The sequence below is a fragment of the Bufo gargarizans genome, chromosome 2 (assembly GCF_014858855.1).
Source record: "Bufo gargarizans isolate SCDJY-AF-19 chromosome 2, ASM1485885v1, whole genome shotgun sequence".
Lineage (NCBI taxonomy): Eukaryota > Metazoa > Chordata > Amphibia > Anura > Bufonidae > Bufo > Bufo gargarizans.
Genome location: NC_058081.1, coordinates 603,282,251 through 603,302,797, shown reverse-complemented (window position 1 = coordinate 603,302,797; position 20,547 = coordinate 603,282,251). Strand labels below are relative to the sequence as shown.

The 20,547-nt window shown below is 42.0% G+C and overlaps 1 protein-coding gene across 2 annotated transcripts in view; it reads left to right on the top strand.

The window, feature by feature from the left end:
- The first annotated feature begins 361 nt into the window (after window positions 1-361).
- The window catches only part of CRTAM (cytotoxic and regulatory T cell molecule), a 33,959-nt gene continuing 13,773 nt past the window's right edge, over window positions 362-20,547 (top strand). For both annotated transcript variants that reach the window (XM_044281956.1, XM_044281955.1), the window contains exons 1-6: window positions 362-451; window positions 5,770-5,907; window positions 7,069-7,221; window positions 9,267-9,410; window positions 11,217-11,375; window positions 13,638-13,688. In XM_044281956.1, coding sequence (XP_044137891.1) covers window positions 400-451; window positions 5,770-5,907; window positions 7,069-7,221; window positions 9,267-9,410; window positions 11,217-11,375; window positions 13,638-13,688 — 697 coding nt within the window. In that variant the 5' untranslated portion in view covers window positions 362-399. The remainder of the gene's footprint in view (window positions 452-5,769; window positions 5,908-7,068; window positions 7,222-9,266; window positions 9,411-11,216; window positions 11,376-13,637; window positions 13,689-20,547) is intronic.

Genomic DNA, 20,547 nt, shown 5'->3' with positions numbered 1-20,547 from the left:
AACAACTGAAACAAAGATCTAAAAGCAGTTTAGCAGCAAACTTTGTGAAAACTAATATTTGTGTCATTCTCAAAACTTTTGGCCTTGACTGTACATAGGACTTACTGTATATACTGTATATATATATATAGTACATAGGACTTGCTGTATATATAGTACATAGGGTTTTCTGTATAGGTAGTACATAGGTTTTCTGTATAGGCAGTACAAGGGGTTGGTGGATAGTTGTGGTGACTCGCACTATGCTGTAACTTTCTCACGGTGGAAAGAACGTGTGACATACAGACAGAACTGGTCCGTAATAATTTCCGCGCCCCCAAAAGCCACATACTGTATATGACATATACTCTTGACAGAGCAGAGGAAGCAGCACAAGGGAGAAGCACTGAGTCTGGACTGATGATTGTGGCGGCAGCTCTCTATGTCCTGCTAACACTGATCAACGTGAAAGGTAAGAGGCTTCACTTCTGGAAACTCCAGTGTCAGAGCCATGGAGGGGCCACACATTACCTCAGTCAGATACAAGGATAAAGGGAGAGGAGCAAAAAAATGTCACTGCAGACAATGTAGCAGATGTTACATGCAGTCCTATGTAATGCCACAAACAACATATTCATAACTTAGAGTACAGTTAATGTAGTGGATGTTGCCTGCAGTCCCATGTAATACCACAGATAACACAATAATAACTCAGAGTACAGATAATGCAGTAGATTTTACCTGCAGTCCTATGTAACACCACAGATAACATAGTGATATCTCTTTGAGTACAGATAAAGTAGATGTTACCTGCAGTCCTATGTAACAGCACAAATAACAATGATAACGCTCTGAGTACAGATAATGTAGTAGATGTTACCTGCAGTCCTATGTAACATCACAGATAACAGAATGATAACACTCTGAGTACATATAATCTAGTACATGTTACCTGCAGTCCTGTGTAACACCACAGATAGCACAAAGTGATAACTCTGAGAACAGATAATGTAGTAAATATTACCTGCAATCCTATGTAACACTATACGGTAGATACAACACATTGAAAGGTGTTACCTGTAGCCCTATGTAACGCTATATTATGGCACCCTGAGTTACTCCAAATAACAAACTTAACTCTACTATTCATTCCATGAAGGAGTACGTCACATATATTGCTCCACAGATGCAAACATACAGTGCTATTTATCTGCGGTAGACTCCACTTAACATAGCAGAGCCTGGTTCCACTTCCTGCGGTGCTGATGTAGACTCTCTCAGACATTTATCATCCCCTGTACGCTATAAAACGTTTTCACCTTTTGTGAGCTTAAGCCCCACTGGCCTCTTCTCCAAAAAGTAGACAGAGGGAGGTGTTGAGCGGGCATAGCCGATCCGGCACATTTGACAGGAAATTGGTGTATATTATACCTGAGATTAACACCAGCTCCATTCAGTTATGGTGCATGGTCCTGCATGGATGTGTGTACCTCCTTATAATTGTAATGTATTAGATCTGTATTAGATCTGTATGAATGCAGGAGCACTGGGTAAATATACAAGCACAGTATATTAGAAAGTTGAAGAAATGTTCATTATATGAGGATTAAAGGATTTGTCCACTTTTTACATTGCATTTTTCTTAGAAGGGTCCCTTAATGTATAACTATTGTTTTAGTTTAAAGGGAATCTGTCACCATAATTTTGGACCATTATCTGAAGTAATTCATGAGTAGTACTGCAGATATGGAGTCCAGATCACTATTTTTTATTTTCCTACTGCCCCCCGTTCCCCTGCTGTCATTGCTGAGAAATACATTGTCAGGACTGCTGTTCAGGCGCACAGGAGTCCTCTACATTATGTTACAGCAGCACAGCAGTCCAGACTGTTTATTTCAGTGCAGCTTTGAGCGATGACAGATTCTCCTTTGCAACACTGTTAGAGATTTGCTAAAGATGACTCTTTACTCTTTCCCTAATAAAGAAAATTACAAAAATATTTAAAGGGATTCTGTCACCTCTTTTTACCCTATAGCGATGCGGACATGCACGGATAGGTCGCCGCTAGCATGTCCGCAATATACCTCTCCTATATCTCTGAGTGGTTTTATTGAGTGTAAAAAATGATTTTATATATATGTTAAGGAGCCCAAGGGGCTGCACTAACCGTTCTGGAGCCCAGTCACGCCCCCTGTGAAGGAGCCCAGCCACGCCCCCTGTGAAGGAGCCCAGCACCGCCTGTAACCAGGAATCTCCTCCTTGCTCACAAAGTCAGATCGCCGTAAGTTCCGCAGTTTCTTCCCTGAGGCTTATGCCAGCACAGGGAGGGAACACTATGCCGACACTGCGCATGCGCGAGCTCGCGCACCGCAAGATTGCGTCGATCTGACTTTGTGAGCAAGGAGGAGATTTGTGGATACAGGCGGTGCTTCAGCTCCTTACCAGGCTTATTTACATATATATAAAATCTTTTTTTACACTCAATAAAACCACTCAGAGATATGGGACAGGTATATTGCGGACATGCTAGCGGCGATCTAGCCGTGCATGTCCGCATCTCTATAGGGTAAAAAGAGGTGACAAAATCCCTTTAACATCCCGGTCCCTACACTATATCAAAAATACATTGAAACAACAGTTACACTTTAAAATGTATTTGATTACAGGTAATTCCACTGCTGGGATCCACTATCATCCTGCAGTCATCTGTGGGGGACCCCCAACAGCAAGTGCTCATGTACCCTACAGCACCACCACATGGAAAAGGAGCCATTGCATTTCAATGGATGCCAAAATATAAGGGACTCTTGTATAGTCCATTGACTATAAACGTGCTTGGGCTGTCGGTTTATCTCTGAATGGACATTCTGGAACGAGAGATGGCAGCTGCACGCTAATTGTGCAGCTGCCGAGCGGGGGTGGGGCCCGCTGTCAGTGACAGCAGGGCACCCCAGAGAGAAGGCAGGGACCGTTCCTGGGTGTCCCTGCCTTCTAGATCACTGTATACACAGCGGTCAACGAACGCTGTGTATACAGATCAGGAAGCGCTATGCCACTTCCTGTCCCAGCCCAATGGTCATGTGATCGCCGGGGCTGGGTGAGTGCAGGAGGGAGTGCATCGATCAGCCCTGCACTGAGGCTGTACAGCGCTGTAATAAGCTGTACAGCCACTCTGGGGGGTGTATTTCCCCTGTAACTGGGGCTACTATGTCAGCCCAGTTACAGTAGAAATCAATAGTTTTAAAAAAATTAAGTTCAATGTGCCCCAGAGGTCTTGTATGACCTTATGGGGGACATAAAGTGTAAAATAAAAAACACAAAGTGTTTTGAAAAAAAATAAAATAAAAAAAGTTTCACATAAAAAAAAAAAATTCCCCCAAATTAGTTATTAAAAAAAATGTAAAAAAATTAAATTAAAATTAAAACAGACATATTTGTTATCACCACATCCGCAATGACTGGCTCTATAATAATATCACATGATCTACCCTATCAAGTGGACGGTGTACAAAAAAACAAATAAAAATTATGCCAAAACTCATATGTACCCCATGGTAGCAATAAAAACATCACCTTGTCCTGCAAAAAACAAGCCCTCACACAAGACTATAGCCAGAAAAATGAAAAAAATATGGCTCTAAGAAAATGGCAACACAAAAACATGATTTTTTTTCTAAAAATGTTTTTATTGTGTAAAATGTAAAAATAATTTTTTTTTGACAAATTTGGTATCGTTGCGTCTGTAATGAATGGATCTATAAAAATATCACATGATCTACCCTATCAAGTGAACGGTGTAAAAAAAAAAAAAATAGAAAAATGACACCAAACTGCTTTTATTGTGACTTCACCTCCTAAAAATGAGATAAAAAGCAACCAGAAAGCCAAATGTACCCCAAAATGGTGCCTATAAAAACTACAGCTTGTCTCGCACAAAATAAGCCCTCATGCAGCTCATTCAACAAGAAATAAAAAAAGTTATTGCTTTTAAAAACCATGACAAAAAATTCCATGTTAGAAAATCCAGATGCCGCTCCTTCCCTTCTCAGCCCTGGCGTATCCCCAAATAACAGTTTATGACCACAATTGGGGTGTTACCTTATTCATATATATTATCTTTTGTGAAAAAGAAAGTTTGAGCCTGAAGCACCATTTTCTTGCAAAAAAAAAATTCAATTTTTCATTTTCACACCTAAATACTATGAAACAACTGTTGAGTGAAGTGCTCGCTAGACCCCTTAAAAATTCCTTGGGTGGTGTAGTTTACAAAATGTGGTCACTTTTTGGGAATTTTCACTGTGGGGTTACCTCAGGGCCTCTTCAAATGCAACATGGTGCCCAAAGACCAATCCAGCAAAATCTGCCCTCCAAAAACCATATGGCGTTCCTTGCCTTCTGTGCCCTGCCGTGTGCCCAAACAGCGGTATACGACCACATATGGGGTGTTTCTGCAAACTGCAGAATCAAGGTAATAAATATTAAGGTTTGTTTTGTTGATAACCTTTGATGTGTTCCAGGAAAAAATTGATTAAAATGGAAAATCGGCCAAAAAAAGTGAAATTTTGAAATTTTACCTCTATTTTCTTTAATTCCTGTGGAATACCTAAAGGGGTAACAACATTTCTAAAACCAGTTTTGAATAGTTTGAGGGGTGTCATTTCTAAAATGGGGTCATTTATGGGTTGGATCTATCATGTAAGCACCACAGCGTGACTTCAGAACTGAACTGGTCCTTAAAAAAGTTGACTTTGGAAATTTTCTCAAAAATTTCAAAAATTGGTTCTAAAATTCTAAACCTTCTAGCGTCCTATGAAAATGAAATTACATTATTAAAATGATGCCAACATAAAGTAGACATATGGGGAATGTTAATCAATAAATATTTTATAAGGCATCACTATCTTAAAAGCAGATTTTTAAAAAATAAATAAAGGTAAAACATATTGACTCAAATGTGCAATTAACATAAAGTACAATGTGTCAGAAGAAAACAATGTCAGAATGGCTTGGATAAGTAAAAGTGTTCCAAAGTTATTACCACATAAAGTGACACATGTCAGATTTTCAAAATTAGGCCTGGTCAGGAAGGGGGTAAATGGCCCAGTCTGGAAGTGGTAAGAAACTCCTGACTTTAGTTCTGTGGCCTTGCTGCGCTGTCAGTAATGTCACTGCTTGGGTTCTTTGCGCTGTTAGTGATGTCACTGCCCTCCGGATTCTCTGCGCTGTCAGTGGCATCACTGGTTTCTGTCTTCTCTATACTGTAAGTGATTTTAGTGGCCCTCAGATTCTCTGCTCTGTCAGTAATGTCACTGGCCCCCAGATTCTCTCTGCTGTCAGTGACATCACTGGTTTCTGTCTTCTCTATACTGTAAGTGATGTCAGTGGCCCCAGATTCTCTGCTCTGTCAGTATTGTCACTGGCCGCCAGATTATCTCCGCTGTCAGTAACATCACTGGTTTCTGTCTTCTCTATACTGTAAGTGATGTCACTGGCCCCCAGATTATCTCCACTGTCAATTATGTCACTGGCCCCCGGATTATATGCGCTGTCAGTGATGTCACTGGACCCCAGATTCTCTGCACTGTCAGTGATGTCACTGGACCCCAGATTCTCTGGGCTGACAGTGATGTCATTGGTTCCTAAGTCCTCCTACATACAATATGCAGTTCCTGTAATGGAGAAATGTATTTACCATCACTTAATGAGACATTTTTTAGGTCTGAGTGTCGTGTTGATTCGCAGCACATCCTGTGTGTGCGGGGGGATTCATTACCACAATGTTTCTTACAGCTGAATTTCACACTTCACGCCTGTCTGTGGAGGAAGGAAAAGTCGTCACCTTGAGATGTGCGTTTCCGGGGGGCAATGGTTCAGGCATACAGTGGGTGACCCCGAAGGGCTATACCAGTTACTTTAATGGGGAGAAAGGTGAGTATACACATTCCTGAATACTGCTGTGCGAGTGTCCACATATACAGGCGGAAACATAATGGGGGGAATTTATCAGACCCATGCGCCAGATTTCTTGTGTCAAAAAGTCGCTTTTTTGCACAAGCCCTCATTTGGCAAAAAATGTGTGACTTTTTATTTTTTTCCTTCACCTAAATGTGCCAAGTTTATCAAGAGGCTTGGTATTCTTAATGATTTTGGCTCCTCGTAGCTCTACAAAGTACTTCTGATTAAGGGCTCATGCACACGGCCGTTGCCTGGCTGTGGCAGTATTGCGGCCCGCATACGGCGGATCCGCAATATGCGGGCACCGGCCATGTGCATCCTGCATCACGGATGCAGACCCATTCACTTGAATGGGTCCGCAATCTGGGAGAGGCGGTCCGGAGGCACGGATCAGAAGCCCACGGAAGCACTACGGAATCTGTCCATGCCTCCGCACCGCAAAAAAGTAGTGCATGCACTACTTTTTTGCTGTGCGGACAGATCACGGACCCATTTGAGTTGAATGGGTCTCGATCTGTCCTGGCCACCGCACGGATGCTGCCCGTGGATTAGTGACCCAAATTCCGGTCCCCAATGCATGGAACAGCCGCACAATGGGCGTGTGCATAAGCTCTAAGACTGGCAGAGGAAACTCCAGTCTTAATACACTCTCCGCATTGTTCTCCCAAATCTTTTAGTCCCTTCTTATGTTTAAAGCTAATTTATTGTCCCATGCTTTACCCTGCATGTCTGCTCTATTAGGGCTGAGCTAAGATCAGTGATTCCAGCTTATCTGCATGGTTTTTTGGAACCTGAAGTACTCTCAGAACTCCATGCACTGCTGGTATAGGGTATGTTCCCTAATTGTCATGTTGTGGATATTTCAGCAATTTTCCCCAAATTTCAGCAAAACAGAGCATTTTTCTCTAGATTTTGAAAAATCTTTGGAAAAAAGCTTGAGCTGATTGTGATATGTGAATAAAATCTTAGACTATGTGAAAGCAATATATAGACCTTTCAGGTTTATGAATACAATACCACAAATACAGTAAAGACTGACAGGGAAAGCTTCAGACATCTGCAGGTATTGACGCTTCTATTCGTATATTTTTTTTCACTATGCTGATATTCTTATGAGGTTCCTTGTCATTACAGTTTTAAAAGACAGAAGATACCAGTTACTACAATCCTCAGGGAATAAGCTGATTATCCATCTGTCCAATGTAACGAGGGCGGATGAGGGGGTGTACTCCTGCCTGTATTACAGCTCCCCCATGCAGACCAAGAAAGTCCGGGTCTCGGTGTTGGGTAAGGGGCACTTTCATAATGATACATAAAGTGTGGATTTCCCAGCGGGCTGAAGTCGCAGGCAGTCAGGGCGCTTGTGACACCATATTTCAAAACATGAAACTTCTTCAAACTTTCTTATAAAAAAATGAAATAGTTCTGCAAATGAAGCCACAAAAAGATGTTACAACAGCAGCCGCTCGCTTCAACAGCTGATGTGCCCACTGCTGGCGAAAGTGGAGCTCCTGACATTAGAAAGATGAAACTGCTGCTGGTGGAAAGTACCTGAGATAGTTACAGGGGAATTCTCATGGCTGGGTCACTGTTAGAGGGGTGTACACATATGTCAGGGGGGCCTAACATTCATCCATTGCCCCCTCTTCTTGGTATATAATAAACCTACATCCACGGTCGGTTTCTCCTTGGGTGAGAGAAGTATAGCATGATCATTGGGACTGTTACCACCTCCATTTTTAGTAGAGGCATTGCACCACCTCGTTAGCGTACATTATGGAAAATGTACTCCTAGTCTGAGAGATTGAGCAAGGGATAAATACTTCTGTAGTTGGGGTGACTTGCGGTAATAGAATAAAAGTGCACCCAGTCTGCCTTACCATCTTAGGCTACTTTCACACTAGCGCTTAATCGGATCCGTTCTGAACGGATCCGATCATATTAATGCAGACGGAGGCTCCGTTCAGTACGGATCCGTCTGCATTAATAACTTAGAAAATAAAATTTCTAAGTGCGAAAGTAGCCTGAGCGGATCCGTTCAGACTTTCAATGTAAAGTCAATGGGGGACGGATCCGCTTGAAGATTGAGCCATATGGTGTCATCTTCAAGCGGATCCGTTCCCATTGACTTACATTGTAAGTCTGGACGGATCCGCACGCCTCCGCGCGGCCAGGCGGACAGCTGAACGCTGCAAGCAGCGTTCAGGTGTCCGCCTGGCTGTGCGGAGGCGAGCGGAGCGGAGGCTGAACGCCGCCAGACTGATGCAGTCTGAGCGGATCCGCATCCATTCAGACTGCATCAGGGCTGGACGGAAGCGTTCTGCTCCACTCGTGAGCTCCTTCAAACAGAGCTCACGAGTGGACAGCAGAACGCTCGTGTGAAAGTAGCCTTAGACATGCACCCACTGTACCACCACCTCTGCCTACATTCCTTAAAGTGCCAGCCACATGGCCCTGCCACAAGGCATATAATCTACAATTGTCATAGAGGACTATGCTTTATGCAACTTGTGGGAACTAATGTGAATCCCTGTAAAAACTGCCTTGATGTAAATTACTTTTGCATACATTGATGACCTGTAGATCTGCTTCAGTAAAGTACTGGAAGTTCGTTAAAAGCTCTAGTCTCCTTATTTTATATCAACATTACTACTACTTTCAACATTTGCACCTAGTGGTGCTGGCGTCACATACCAGGGGCCCAGCCACCAAAGCACCTTAAACACCAATTACCATCAAGGGCACCTCAACCAACATCTGGCTGGTGTTCCCTGCAACAGAGAGTGCCCCGGCGGATTTCCTGCTGTCTTCCCATCCACTGCACGCCGGCCCCAAGGGACAACTTAACTGTGAGTACTACTATCCTCGGCACCTTATCACTAGTACGCTCACGCACATCACCCCTAGGGTGTCCGGTCGTTGCAATTGCAGAACAGAAGGAGAAAGAAACCACACTCTAGTTTGGCACACTGCATTTTTTCAGTTGCACTTGGGTGACAGACTCTTCAGTATTCTTAAACTTTAAATAGAACAAAAGCAACAGAAGTAGCGCGAGAATTGTTCATAGCAACAGTAGCATCACCACGGCGTGAAAAAGGTTGTCTAGAAATGTCCATAGCAACAGGCAATACAAAGTAACAATAATAACATTGTCTAGGGTTGTTCATAGCGAGAGTCAGGCTAAAGTAACATAGCAACTAAGTGGGTAGGATTCTTCATATAACATTGGGTAACTTTGTATCATTTTATATTGTTCATAGCAACAGTCAGTCAGTATCATAGCAACAGTGTGAGCTGTCAGTATTAATTAATGGGTTATGATTATATTCTAGCTGTGCCATCTCCACCTTCCTTAAAAGTCATCAGAATCCCTGGGAAAGGCCTGAAGGAGAAATATAATCTTACCTGCATGACATCAGGCAGCCACCCCTGCCCGAAACTCACCTGGCTGATCGACGACCACACAGAAGTGTTTGGTAAGACCCCTGAGTCATTCACTGTGCAGCCTTAGCCCCTAGAGGAAACCACAATGCCCCCAACATCAGCCATAATGTCTCCAGGGTCACCCACAGTGGCACCATAAAAATGAATGCCCATAGTATAACTAGTCTTAGTCAGAATGCCCCCAGTGCCCCATAGTTAGCCACGACGCCCCCGATCTCAGCTACTTTAGACTTTCCTTCATTGCACTTTTTACTTCATTTACAATCTTTATGCTTTTATATATCTGTCTTGATGCTTTTCAAAAGAGAAACAATATAAAATATTGTAATTTGATAACTTTTAATGGCTAACTAAAATAAATTGTTATAAGTAGTGATGAGCGGCAGGGGTCATATTCAAATTCGCGATATTTCACAAATATTTTGTAGAATATTTATCAAATATTCTCGAATTTGAATATTCTTTATATTTAAAAAAAGTTACTAAAAAAATCGGCAAGGTAATAATCGCGTAATATACGAATATTACGCGATCAATACAGGTGTGGGTCAAAAACGAATATATGGCACTATAGAATATAGTGCTATATATTAGTTTTTTAGAATATTTGTCATTATTTTCCATCTGAAGTTATGATTTCTCCCTGCTTAAGTTGCTTGTCAAGCAACTTAATCATGACTTCAGATGGAAAAAAATTACGAATATTCTAAAAAAAACTATTATATAGAGCAATATAGATAATATAGTGCTATATTCGTTTTTTCATAATATTCGTAATACTCTAAAAACAAGAATATATAGCAATATATTGAATATTCCAAAAAAAAATAATATAGAGCAATTTAGCTAATATAGTGCTATAATCTTTTTTAAATAGTCGTAATTTTTTTCAAATCTGAACTGTAGATGAGAAAAAAAATTATTAATTAAAAAACTATTATTATTATTAAAACTATTAGACAAAGAAGATTTTTCGAATATTCGCTAAATTGCTATACAGTATATTCTTGTTTTAGAATATTACGAATATAACGAAATTAGCTATATTGCTGTATATACTAGTTTTTTAGAATATTCGCTATATTGGTATATATTCTTTTTTTAACATATTAGGAAAGTCCTAATATTTTATAAAAAGGATATATACCAATATAGCGAATATTCTAAAAAACTAAAATATAGCAATATATCTCAGTGAGATTGTGAAAACTCAGATCCGACGGTATATTCTAACCCCCAGGCGTTTTCATGGTGACGGGGACTCTTGTCGGGGAGGAGTATGCCAAAGTAGGACAACTGTACAGATTGAAAAAAAGAAAAGCCGAATATGCTAAAAAAATGAATATATTTGATATAGTGCTATATATTTGGGTTTTTTTTTAGAATATTTGTCATTTTTTCCATCTAAAGTCATGATTCCACCCTGCTTAAGTTGATTGTGGGCCAATGACTCATTGGCCCACAAGCAAGAAGCAGGGAGGAATCATGTGTTCAGATGGGAAAAAATTACGAATATTCGCTATAACGAATGTATAGCACTATATTCGAAATATTCTAGAATTCTCAAACTTACGATATTCGAGATAAACATTCGCTCAACACTAGTTATAAGGCAAACTTTCGAGATTCTGAGGTCCCTTCTGCAGGTCAGGAACAAAACTCTAAGGAAGCATGGATATACACAGGAAAGAACAGAGAGGTGGAGTAATAAATTGCAAAACACCAACAGAGGAATGGTCTTGGAGAAAGAGTCCTTCTCCTTCTGTAAACTTGTGGAATTTTGGGGGTTACTGGATATTTGCTCCATGTTTCTCATTGATTCCTCTTGTGTTCTTAAGGTCATCAAAATCTCAGGCTGCAGACTGATGGCCGGTGCACAGCGATCAGCACCTTGAGGGTCAGTATGGCGTCACATACATCGAGGGCCAGGTGTGTCGTGAGGCACAGGACGCTGATTCCAGGAAACCTCACAGCATCCTACAGCTTCCATACATTATGTAAGTGGCAGGCACAGAATACTCGGAGGTGGGTGCGGGTGCCATGTTCTGGCAATGACCTAAACAGCTGTGTTCATTGTATGTCTGGGTCATCAATATCAGATCAGTGGGGGTCAAGTCAGTGGGAGCTGAGCTGCAGTGACCTGGCCATTATGCATTGGATGGAGCTGTGCTTTCGCCTCTGTTTTCTGTGTTAGTTCTGTTGAATGCTGTGAACAGCTGATCAGTGGGGGTGTCGGGCGTTAGACCCTCACTGATCTGACAAGGATAAGTCAGCAGTATCTATACCCGGGAAAGTCCCTCCAAGAACAACCCTCCTGCAGCTTTTAGACTGGCCTTATGCAATACATAGCTTGTTAGGCTGACAGCTACGTCTTCTGGTCCCCCCATCCAACAGCCTGATTCTTCTCTCTCCCAACACTTGCCATCAAGGCCCACATGCATATTACATGGCAACCTTTGGCCAGCCTTTATCTAAGAGAACCTTTACACTGCCTGATGTTCGGGCAGATTATTGCTAATGACTGTTTGCACGGATGCTCTTTAGCGATAATCTGGTGGTTTAAAGGTGCCGTTAAGTACCTGATGAACGAGCAAAACACTCGTTCATCAAGTAATAGATTGTTGGTACAGTCACCTAAATCATCGTTTGCATTGGTCTCCTTCAATGATAAGCAGGCGATTGTCGGGAACACTAAATCTAGCAGTGTAAAGGGACCTTAATGTGTATGGCCAACTTTACTTTACTTAGGCTACTTTCACACCTCTGAATTCTCCAGATCCGGCGCTGCTGGATGCGGACGGAATGTCCACCGGCCTTATTAATGGGGTCCGGCGGAGATCTGTACACATTCCAGCAGACAAGTCAGAACCAACCGGATGCTGCGGTTTGTGTCCAGCCGATCCTCTGCTTGTCTGCCGAAATGGTCATGCTGGAGTTTCACCACGGCAGTGTGAAAGTAACCTTACCTAGTCCAGCTTCCACACCCGATCAACCTTTTACAATGTATCAGCTATGAATCTGTGCTAGACTACTTTCACACTTGCGTTTTTGCCTGACCCGGCAGGGATCAGCAAAAACGCTTTTGTTTTTGCTAATACAACTGGCTGCATCCATCATGAACGGATCCGGTCGTATTATCTTTAAAATAGCAATGATGGTTTAAAACCATTGTAAGTTAATGGGTGCCCGATCCATTTTCTATTGTCTCCAAGAAAATGGATCCAGTACCATTGACTTGCATTGTGTGTCATGCTGGATCAGTTTTGCTCTGCATCCCATGCTGGACAGAAAACCACTACTTGCAGCGGTTTTGTGTCCGGTATGGCCACGCAACCAAACGGAACGGAATGCATTCTATTCAGTTCAGTTTTGTCCCCATTGACAATGAACGGGGACAAAACAGAAGCGTTTTTCTCCAGTATTGAGATCCGACTCATCCTCTGCCGGATCTCAATACCGGAAAAGAGAAATGCATATGTGAAAGGGGCCTTATGGCGCAAACCTGTCAGGACATGCTGAGAAGTGTAGTTGCTGGGTGTAATATTGCAACATTTGACTAGTCACTAGACCCCCAGGACAAGTTTTCAGCCTCTGAATAAAAAATTAATTTTCCCCACTGACAACAAGAGACATTTTTAAAATGGGGAGAAACTAAAACACAAAGGGGGAGATTCATCGAGACCAGCATGTGCTGTGCCAGTCTTGATATTCGCTGTACTGCTGGAGGATGCACCTAATTTATGGCGAAGTGCAGGCCTCATCATATATTTGGCTCATCTTCCTGCAATCCATGCCCCGTATCTGTCTTCATTTATGCCAGAAAACTGGGGTAAATGAAGATAAATGTGCCATGTCCGCTGGCCATGACCACTCTCCTCCCTTGCACACACACTCTTTTCAGAAAGTGGCGAGGGTGGCATAGAACCTCCACTTGTTGCAGGGGCGTTTCAAAGTTACAAACATGGGGTTTGTGACTTTTTTACTCCATATAAAGGAGCAGGAGTAGGGTGAATAATAAGTCCCTCCAAAGTATACCAGAAAGTCAGAGCACTTCTCATCGTACAAGGCTTGCTGCATCAGTTCCAGAGCCGCACTATATCCTGCAGTGATATAAATAATGCTGGGTTCCTCTTCTGAACTTTACATATTTCTTGTTGTTTACAGAAAAGTCTGTTTTATCTCCTTCACCTTATTTTCTTGCTCTCTAGTGGTCTGATCATAACGTCTACACTTTTATTTCTTATAACTTATCTTTGCAGCAACAGTCACAGAATCACAGATCAATGAAAACACCCATCACCATCCATCAGGTAAAGGGCATAAGAAAGTTCAGTAAGGCCTCATGCACATGACCGTATTTTGTTTCCGTGTCCGATCCGTTTTTCTTGCGGATAGGATGCAGATCCATTCATTTCAATGGGTCCGCAAAAAACGCAGACAGCACACCGTGTGCTCTCCGCATCCGTATGTCCGTTCCGTTGCTCCGCCAAAAAAATTGTGCATGTCCTATTTTTTTCTAGTTTGCGGACAAGGATAGGCATTATTACAATGGATCCTCCAAAAAACGGATCCGCAAAAAAAACGGATGCCACACTGAACGTCATCCGTTTTTTTGCGGATCCGCAATTTGCGGACCGCAAAACACATACGGTCATGTGCATGTAGCCTCACTTTGTAATTACTTTTCTTCTTCTGTAGTCTAGTTACTTTATTAGTTTTGTTCTTACCTCACATCATATGTACCCCAAAATAGTACCAATAAAACTGTCACCTTATCCCCTAGTTTCCAAAATGGGGTCACTTTTGGGAGTTTCTACTGTAAGGGTGCATCAGGGGGGCTTCAAATTGGGCATGGTGTCTAAAAACCAGTCCAGCAAAATCTGCCTTCAAAAAACCATGCAGCATTCCTTTCCGTCTGCACCCTGCCGTGCGCCCGTACAGCAGTTTACGACCACATGTGGGGTGTTTCTGTTAACCTCAGAATCAGAGTAATAAATGTTGAGTTTTGTTTGGCTGTTAACCCTTTATGTGTTAAAGAAAAACATGTGCCAAAAAAGTGAAATTTAGAAATTTCATCTCCATTTTCCTTTAATTCTTGTGGAACACCTAAAGGGTTAACAACGTTTCTAAAATCAGTTTTTAGTAACTTGAGGGGTGTAGTTTCTACAATGGGATCATTTATGGGGGTTTCAACTATGTAAGCCCCACAAAGTGACTTCAGGCCTGAACTGGTCCTTAAAAAGTGGGTTTTGGAAATTTTCTTAAACACTTTAAGAATTGCTTCTAAAATTCTAAGCCTTCTAACGTCCTAAAAAAATAAAATGACATTTACAAAATGATGCCAACATAATGTAGACATATGGAGAATTTTAAGTAATAAATATTTTATGAGGTATCACTTTCTGTTTTAAAAGCAGATACATTTTTGGTAAATTTTGGATTTTTTCAAAAATAAAAAGTGAAATATATTGACTCAAATTTATGACTGTCATGAAGTACAATGTGTCAGGAGAAAACAATCTCAGAATGGCTTGGATAAGTAAAAGTGTTCCAAAGCTATTACCACATAAAGTTCCACATTTCAGATTTGCAAAAAATGGCCTGGGCAGGAAGGTGAAAACTGGCCCCGGGTAGAAAGGGTTAAAATATTTATCCCATACGGCAAAAGGCATAATAGAAAAAAAATCTAAATGGCTGATTTGCCATTTATTTGTCACTTCACCTACCCCAAAAAATTAATAAAAAGTGATCAAAACGTCAAACACGCACCAAAATGGTGTCAATAAAAACTACAGAAAGGCCCACAAAAATGAGCACCCACGCAGCTCTGTAGACTATAAAATTTTTATGAAGGTCAGAATATGGCGATTAAAAAATAATTAAAAATAAAAAATAATTTTTCCCAAAGTTTTTTTTCCCAGTATTTCAACACAAGAAAAACTATAGAAATGTGGTGTCACTATAATCATACTGATCCAGAGAATGAAGATAGCAGGGAACATCATAAAAACAAAATTCATAAAACTGTGCTAGAATAGCATTTTTCTCTAATTTCACCCCATTTGGAATTTTATTTCTATACAATATTACACCGTCCCATTAGAAAGTATAACTTGTCCCACAAAACTTAAGCCCTCATACAGCTATGTGAATGGGAAAATAAAAATCAGTTATGGCTCTGGGAAGGCAAGGAGTAAAAATGTCAACGCAAAAACAGAAAATCCTCTGGACTGAAAGTGTTAAAGGAACACCAGCAGAAGTGGTACAGTTTTATATATAGTGCAGAGCCTGAGGAGTCAGTGAGAGGCAGAGGGACACATTTACTAAGACTGGCTTTTTACGCCTTTAGATTCGTCTAATTTATGATGAGGTCTGCTCGTAAAAACTGGTCCCTGGCTGGTGTCGTTTCCGCTAACATTGTCAGGAATGGGGTCCCAGCCCCATCACGCCCCTGCCCCTGTCATGCTCAATTAGTGGACATGGCGTGAAGCCGGCTGTGCGACTAAATGTTGTCACACGGCCGCTTATAAACTTGTGACTATTTTACTCCTAAAATAATTGTAAGTCCCTTAGTAAATGTGCCTCAGAGATTCTCTTTTTGAAATAAATGTATTTAGGGCGTACATAAAACATCCAGTTCACAGTTTAGGAAAATTTCCACTAAGTTCTCATATAATAGATCTAAATTTACACAAGGTGGGGCACTGTGATTCCTGTACCTGCACACTAATGTCCCTCAGTGACGTTGAATGTTGTAGAGGCTGCAGTTCCTGTCATAGACACCAGATGGCAACATGCAGTTAGGCGAAAGCATCTCAACGTATTATACAGTAAGAAGCTAATATAAAGATGATTAATATAGAATGAACCTGGGATTTATTTGGTGACTATTTAATAGCTTATTATATTGAAATATTAAACATGCAGGAGTATTGTGGTTGTCTAAGACAGTATCGCACATCATAGGCTTAGAAATATCGGTTCAGCAGGCAGTATCACACATGATAGGCTTAGATATATCAGACATGATAGGGTTAGATACAGCAGCTCAGCAGACAGCAGCACGCACAACAGGCTCACAATCATGGCAGTATCACATATGAGGTATAGATTTAGCAGCTCAGCAGATATTATTTAATATGGGACTTAGATACATTAGCATGTCAGCACACTGTCTCTGAAGAGTATTTTAAAATTCCACTTCTGGTTTATAAATGTAATTTATTGACAGCACCGTGCAGTCTAGGAGGAATACCCCTTTAATGACTGGATACATTGGGGGTTGCCCTCAAATACAATTGCCTATACTCTTCGTACTCACTGCACTGCTGGTCACAATGGGTTAATGCACATTGTGTACAGATCTGAGCCCTGGCTGGACCCCCATCATTTGGCTCTGGTAGTCAGGAGGGAGCTGCAGGCATGTCAGTGCTCAGAGCAGGAAGCCCGGGTACAGCATTAGTGATAATGGTATTGGCATCACAGTCAACTCGTACATTTATAGAGTGAAATTGCTTTCATTTTCTGCAAATGTGCTTAATCCCAGCTGGTGGGGCCCAAACCACCTGGAAACAATCAATGGCAGAATGAGAGCTGAACACCTAGCTCTCGCACTGAACCCAACCCGCCTCACGCCACTTAAATCAATAGCAAAAGAGTGCTTAGTGCCTGCAAAAAAATATATTTGGCATTTCAGATTGGCCACTTTATGCATTTAAACTAAATCCCTTGAGAATCGGGTTCCGCTCTGTGAAACGCTGCTTACAATATGGTGCTTTTATTAAATGGAACCTGTCATGAGTTTTATGCTGCCCTAACCATGGGCAGCCTCAAACAGGGACACGCTCCCTCTTTACAAAGCACTACCTTTAAATCTAACACTACAGTGTCAGGGGGAGATTTATCAAAACTGGTGTAAATGCTGCATCTCACTTATGTGTGTATAAGTGGTCCCCTTAAATTTCTGTATATGTATTTCATTGATTGTATTTTCTAATATCAGGATGGCATTGTAATTTCATCTATTCGCCCCTAGGTGGTGCTGGCGCCACATATTATATATAACTTGGGGCGTGCTAATAAGGAAGTAGTAGTAGAGTGGAGAGGAAGTGTGTAGAAAGGAAACAGATAGGAGAAGCGAGTGTATGGAGGAGCAGGGCAGGCTCAGTTCAAGATCTAGCTGCCTTTCTTTCCTCTGGGCCCTGATCAAGCCTGGAAAGGACAAGTAGTCACAGCAGCCCAGCACAGCCAAGTGAGTCTATGTACGAATATAAAGCTAGTCTAGTGAAGATTAGAGCTGAGTCTAGCCAAGGGATTTCACAAGCACCATTGACCAGGAGGAACTTAAAGGTACCTTGACACAACTGTATGATTAGTGCGCAGAATTATCCTTTTTCACTAAACGCCTTCTGAGACATAGTGAACCTGAATATTTCAGGAGAACATCCTGCATAAAAATAATGTAGCAGAGAGTTTGCCTGCCACGAGGGAAACCACCCTTATTGGATTGCTCAATATAAAATTAAGGAAATCATTATATTCAGTACCTGAGTGCTAGAGATTGTACTTAAAATAGAACTATCTAAGAAGAGAACCTTTGTCTTGCCTGTAAAGTAACAGCATTAGGTAAACTTCTCAACTGACAATTGACAGACCTGTTATAAAGATCCCAGTTAAATTAACATCTGGATTATTACCTTTGATATATAAATGAACTGTACCAACTGCCCTGGGACCATTGATTCAGTAAAAGTTCAACTGTTTTCATAGTTAACGCCACAGCGTATAGCAAGGTCGTTCTTGACTGCAGAGACTGGGAATTAGAATCTGAGGGGTTAATTTTATGTCTTCTTCCTGTATCTTGTGGTTTGTTCCGCGCAGGGGGGTGTTTGTCTATGGTTGTTCCCCCTGGCTGGCCATGTCACTCCCCCCCCCCTTGGGATATTCATTATGGTCCTGGTCGTCCCTCCCCTAGAGTTATTAAATAGGAGGGCTTACCTTCTCCCCGGTCTCTTCTTCACCGGCATCTTCATCTAGCTGTTTCCCCAAGCGGTTGCTGTAAGGTATGGCCGACGAGAAGGTTATCCTGGCAGCCATCTCTGCCAGGATTCATGCGGAGGGTCCATGCTTTCTGTCTTGATTGCTGGCTGGCCTGCAGGAGCCCCCTCCTGCTCCTCCAGCATCTCCCTCAGTGGTTGGCCGGTGGACCGCTCGGAGCACTCGCCCACCATGCCGCCTTAGCCCCAGCCTCCCCCCTCCCTCCTTACTGAAGAAAGTTACCAGGGCTGCTAAGCGGGGTGGGGTGGGGGGGTGCTGTATCCAGCGCGCAGCCTGGGACTCACATTGTCCTTCCGGCTGTGCGTTCTGTTTTGCTCCGCCCCCCGCTCATGCTGCGTGCGCTTCTACTCCTGCGCGCTCTGCTGTGCCTGCCCTCACCTCTCGATTCAGTAAAAATGTAACTGCTTTCATTACAATCGACTCCTCATCCTTTCTACTACCCTCAACATTTGCACCTTACGGTGCTGGCGTCACGAACACAGTGGCCCAGACACCCAAGCACCTTAAACACCTATACCATCAAGGGCACCTCAACTTTCATCTGGCTGGTGTTCTCTGCAATAGAGAGTGCCCCAGAGGATTTAGTGCTGTCTTCCCCATCACTGCACGCTGACCCAGGGAGGCTCTGCTAACCGTGAGTAGTGTTGATCGCGAATATTCTAATCGCAAATTTTTATCACGAATATTGGCACTTCGAGAATTCGCAAAGATGTAGAATATAGTGTTATATATTCATATTCGCGAATATTCTAGATTTTTTTTTTCCATCAGTAACCTCCCTTCTTGCTTGTGGCCCAATGAGAAGGCTGCAATATCTTTGTCAGAGCTTAGCAACATCCCTAGCAACCAATAGGAAAGTTGCCCACCCCTTTACTATATAAGAACCTCCCCAGCAGCTATTTTCTGCAGTTTTTTTGCAGTTCGGAGAGAGAGAGAGCAGTGTCATTGCGGTGCTCTGTGCTTCATCTGGATCATATTCCTTATCCAATTACATTAGATGGTTAGCTTTTATATATATAATACAGATAGTTAGTTGGAGATAGTCAGTGTAGGTTAGATCCTGATATAGTGTAGCTGTTCCAGTGCAGGGTGTTAGGTAGTGTGATAGGTTCTGCTGTACATACATACATGCTATAGACATAGTGCTGTGATGTCACAATAATACTAAGTGCACCAATCAGTAATATCTACTCAGACCTGATAACATTTGTTGCATGTATTGTGCAAAAGATATGCGCTTCATTAGTGCTGATTTGCGCAATCTTGAAAATAATGACTGGAGATCACAAATCCTAAAATTCACAAATTGATTGCGAATATTATCCGAAAAATTCCCAAAATATTGCAAAAAAATGAATATTGCCCTTGCCGCTCATCACTAACCGTGAGTAAATGAACTACTACCCCCATCGGCCCAGCGGTCTGGTTTGCTGCATAAAGTAGAACTGGCTTAGTTGCCCATAGCAACCAATCAGATTCCACCTCTCATTTTTCAGAGCTCCTTTGGAAAATGAAAGGTGGAATCTGATTGGTTGCTATTGGCAACTAAGCAAGTTCTACTTTACACCAGTTTTGATAAATCTCCCCCTTAGTTTTAAATAGAGCTGGACACAGGGAGACATGTCTGCTGGGCAGCGTCCCTTCAGCTTCTCCACACCGGGCTCAGCTTGATTGACAGGTCTCTCCTTATTTACTTATAGGGAGTGATCTGTCAATCAAGCCAAGTGAGGAGAAGCTGGATGGAACCACCTGTGGACACTTCTCCTTGTGCCCAGCTCTTCTCAAAACTACTAGTGTATACTGTAAAATTGAGTTAGACTGCCTATTATTTGGCTTACTTTGCACTACAATTTTGCACCAACATTTTGATGCACACTGTCACATCTTAAAGGGAATCTGTCACCTGGTTTGATCATATTAAGGTGTTACTACTGCCATGTACAATAAGATACCTTATTTCTTGCTGTAGTCTTCATTTTTTGTTTCATTAGCGATAAAATCCATTTTTTATGTTATGCAAATGAGTGTCCAAGGTGCCCAGAGGGGCGTTATTATCCTAATCTGGAGCCCAGTAACTCCCCCGTACAGTGCCCAGCCCGCCTTCCTTTAGAG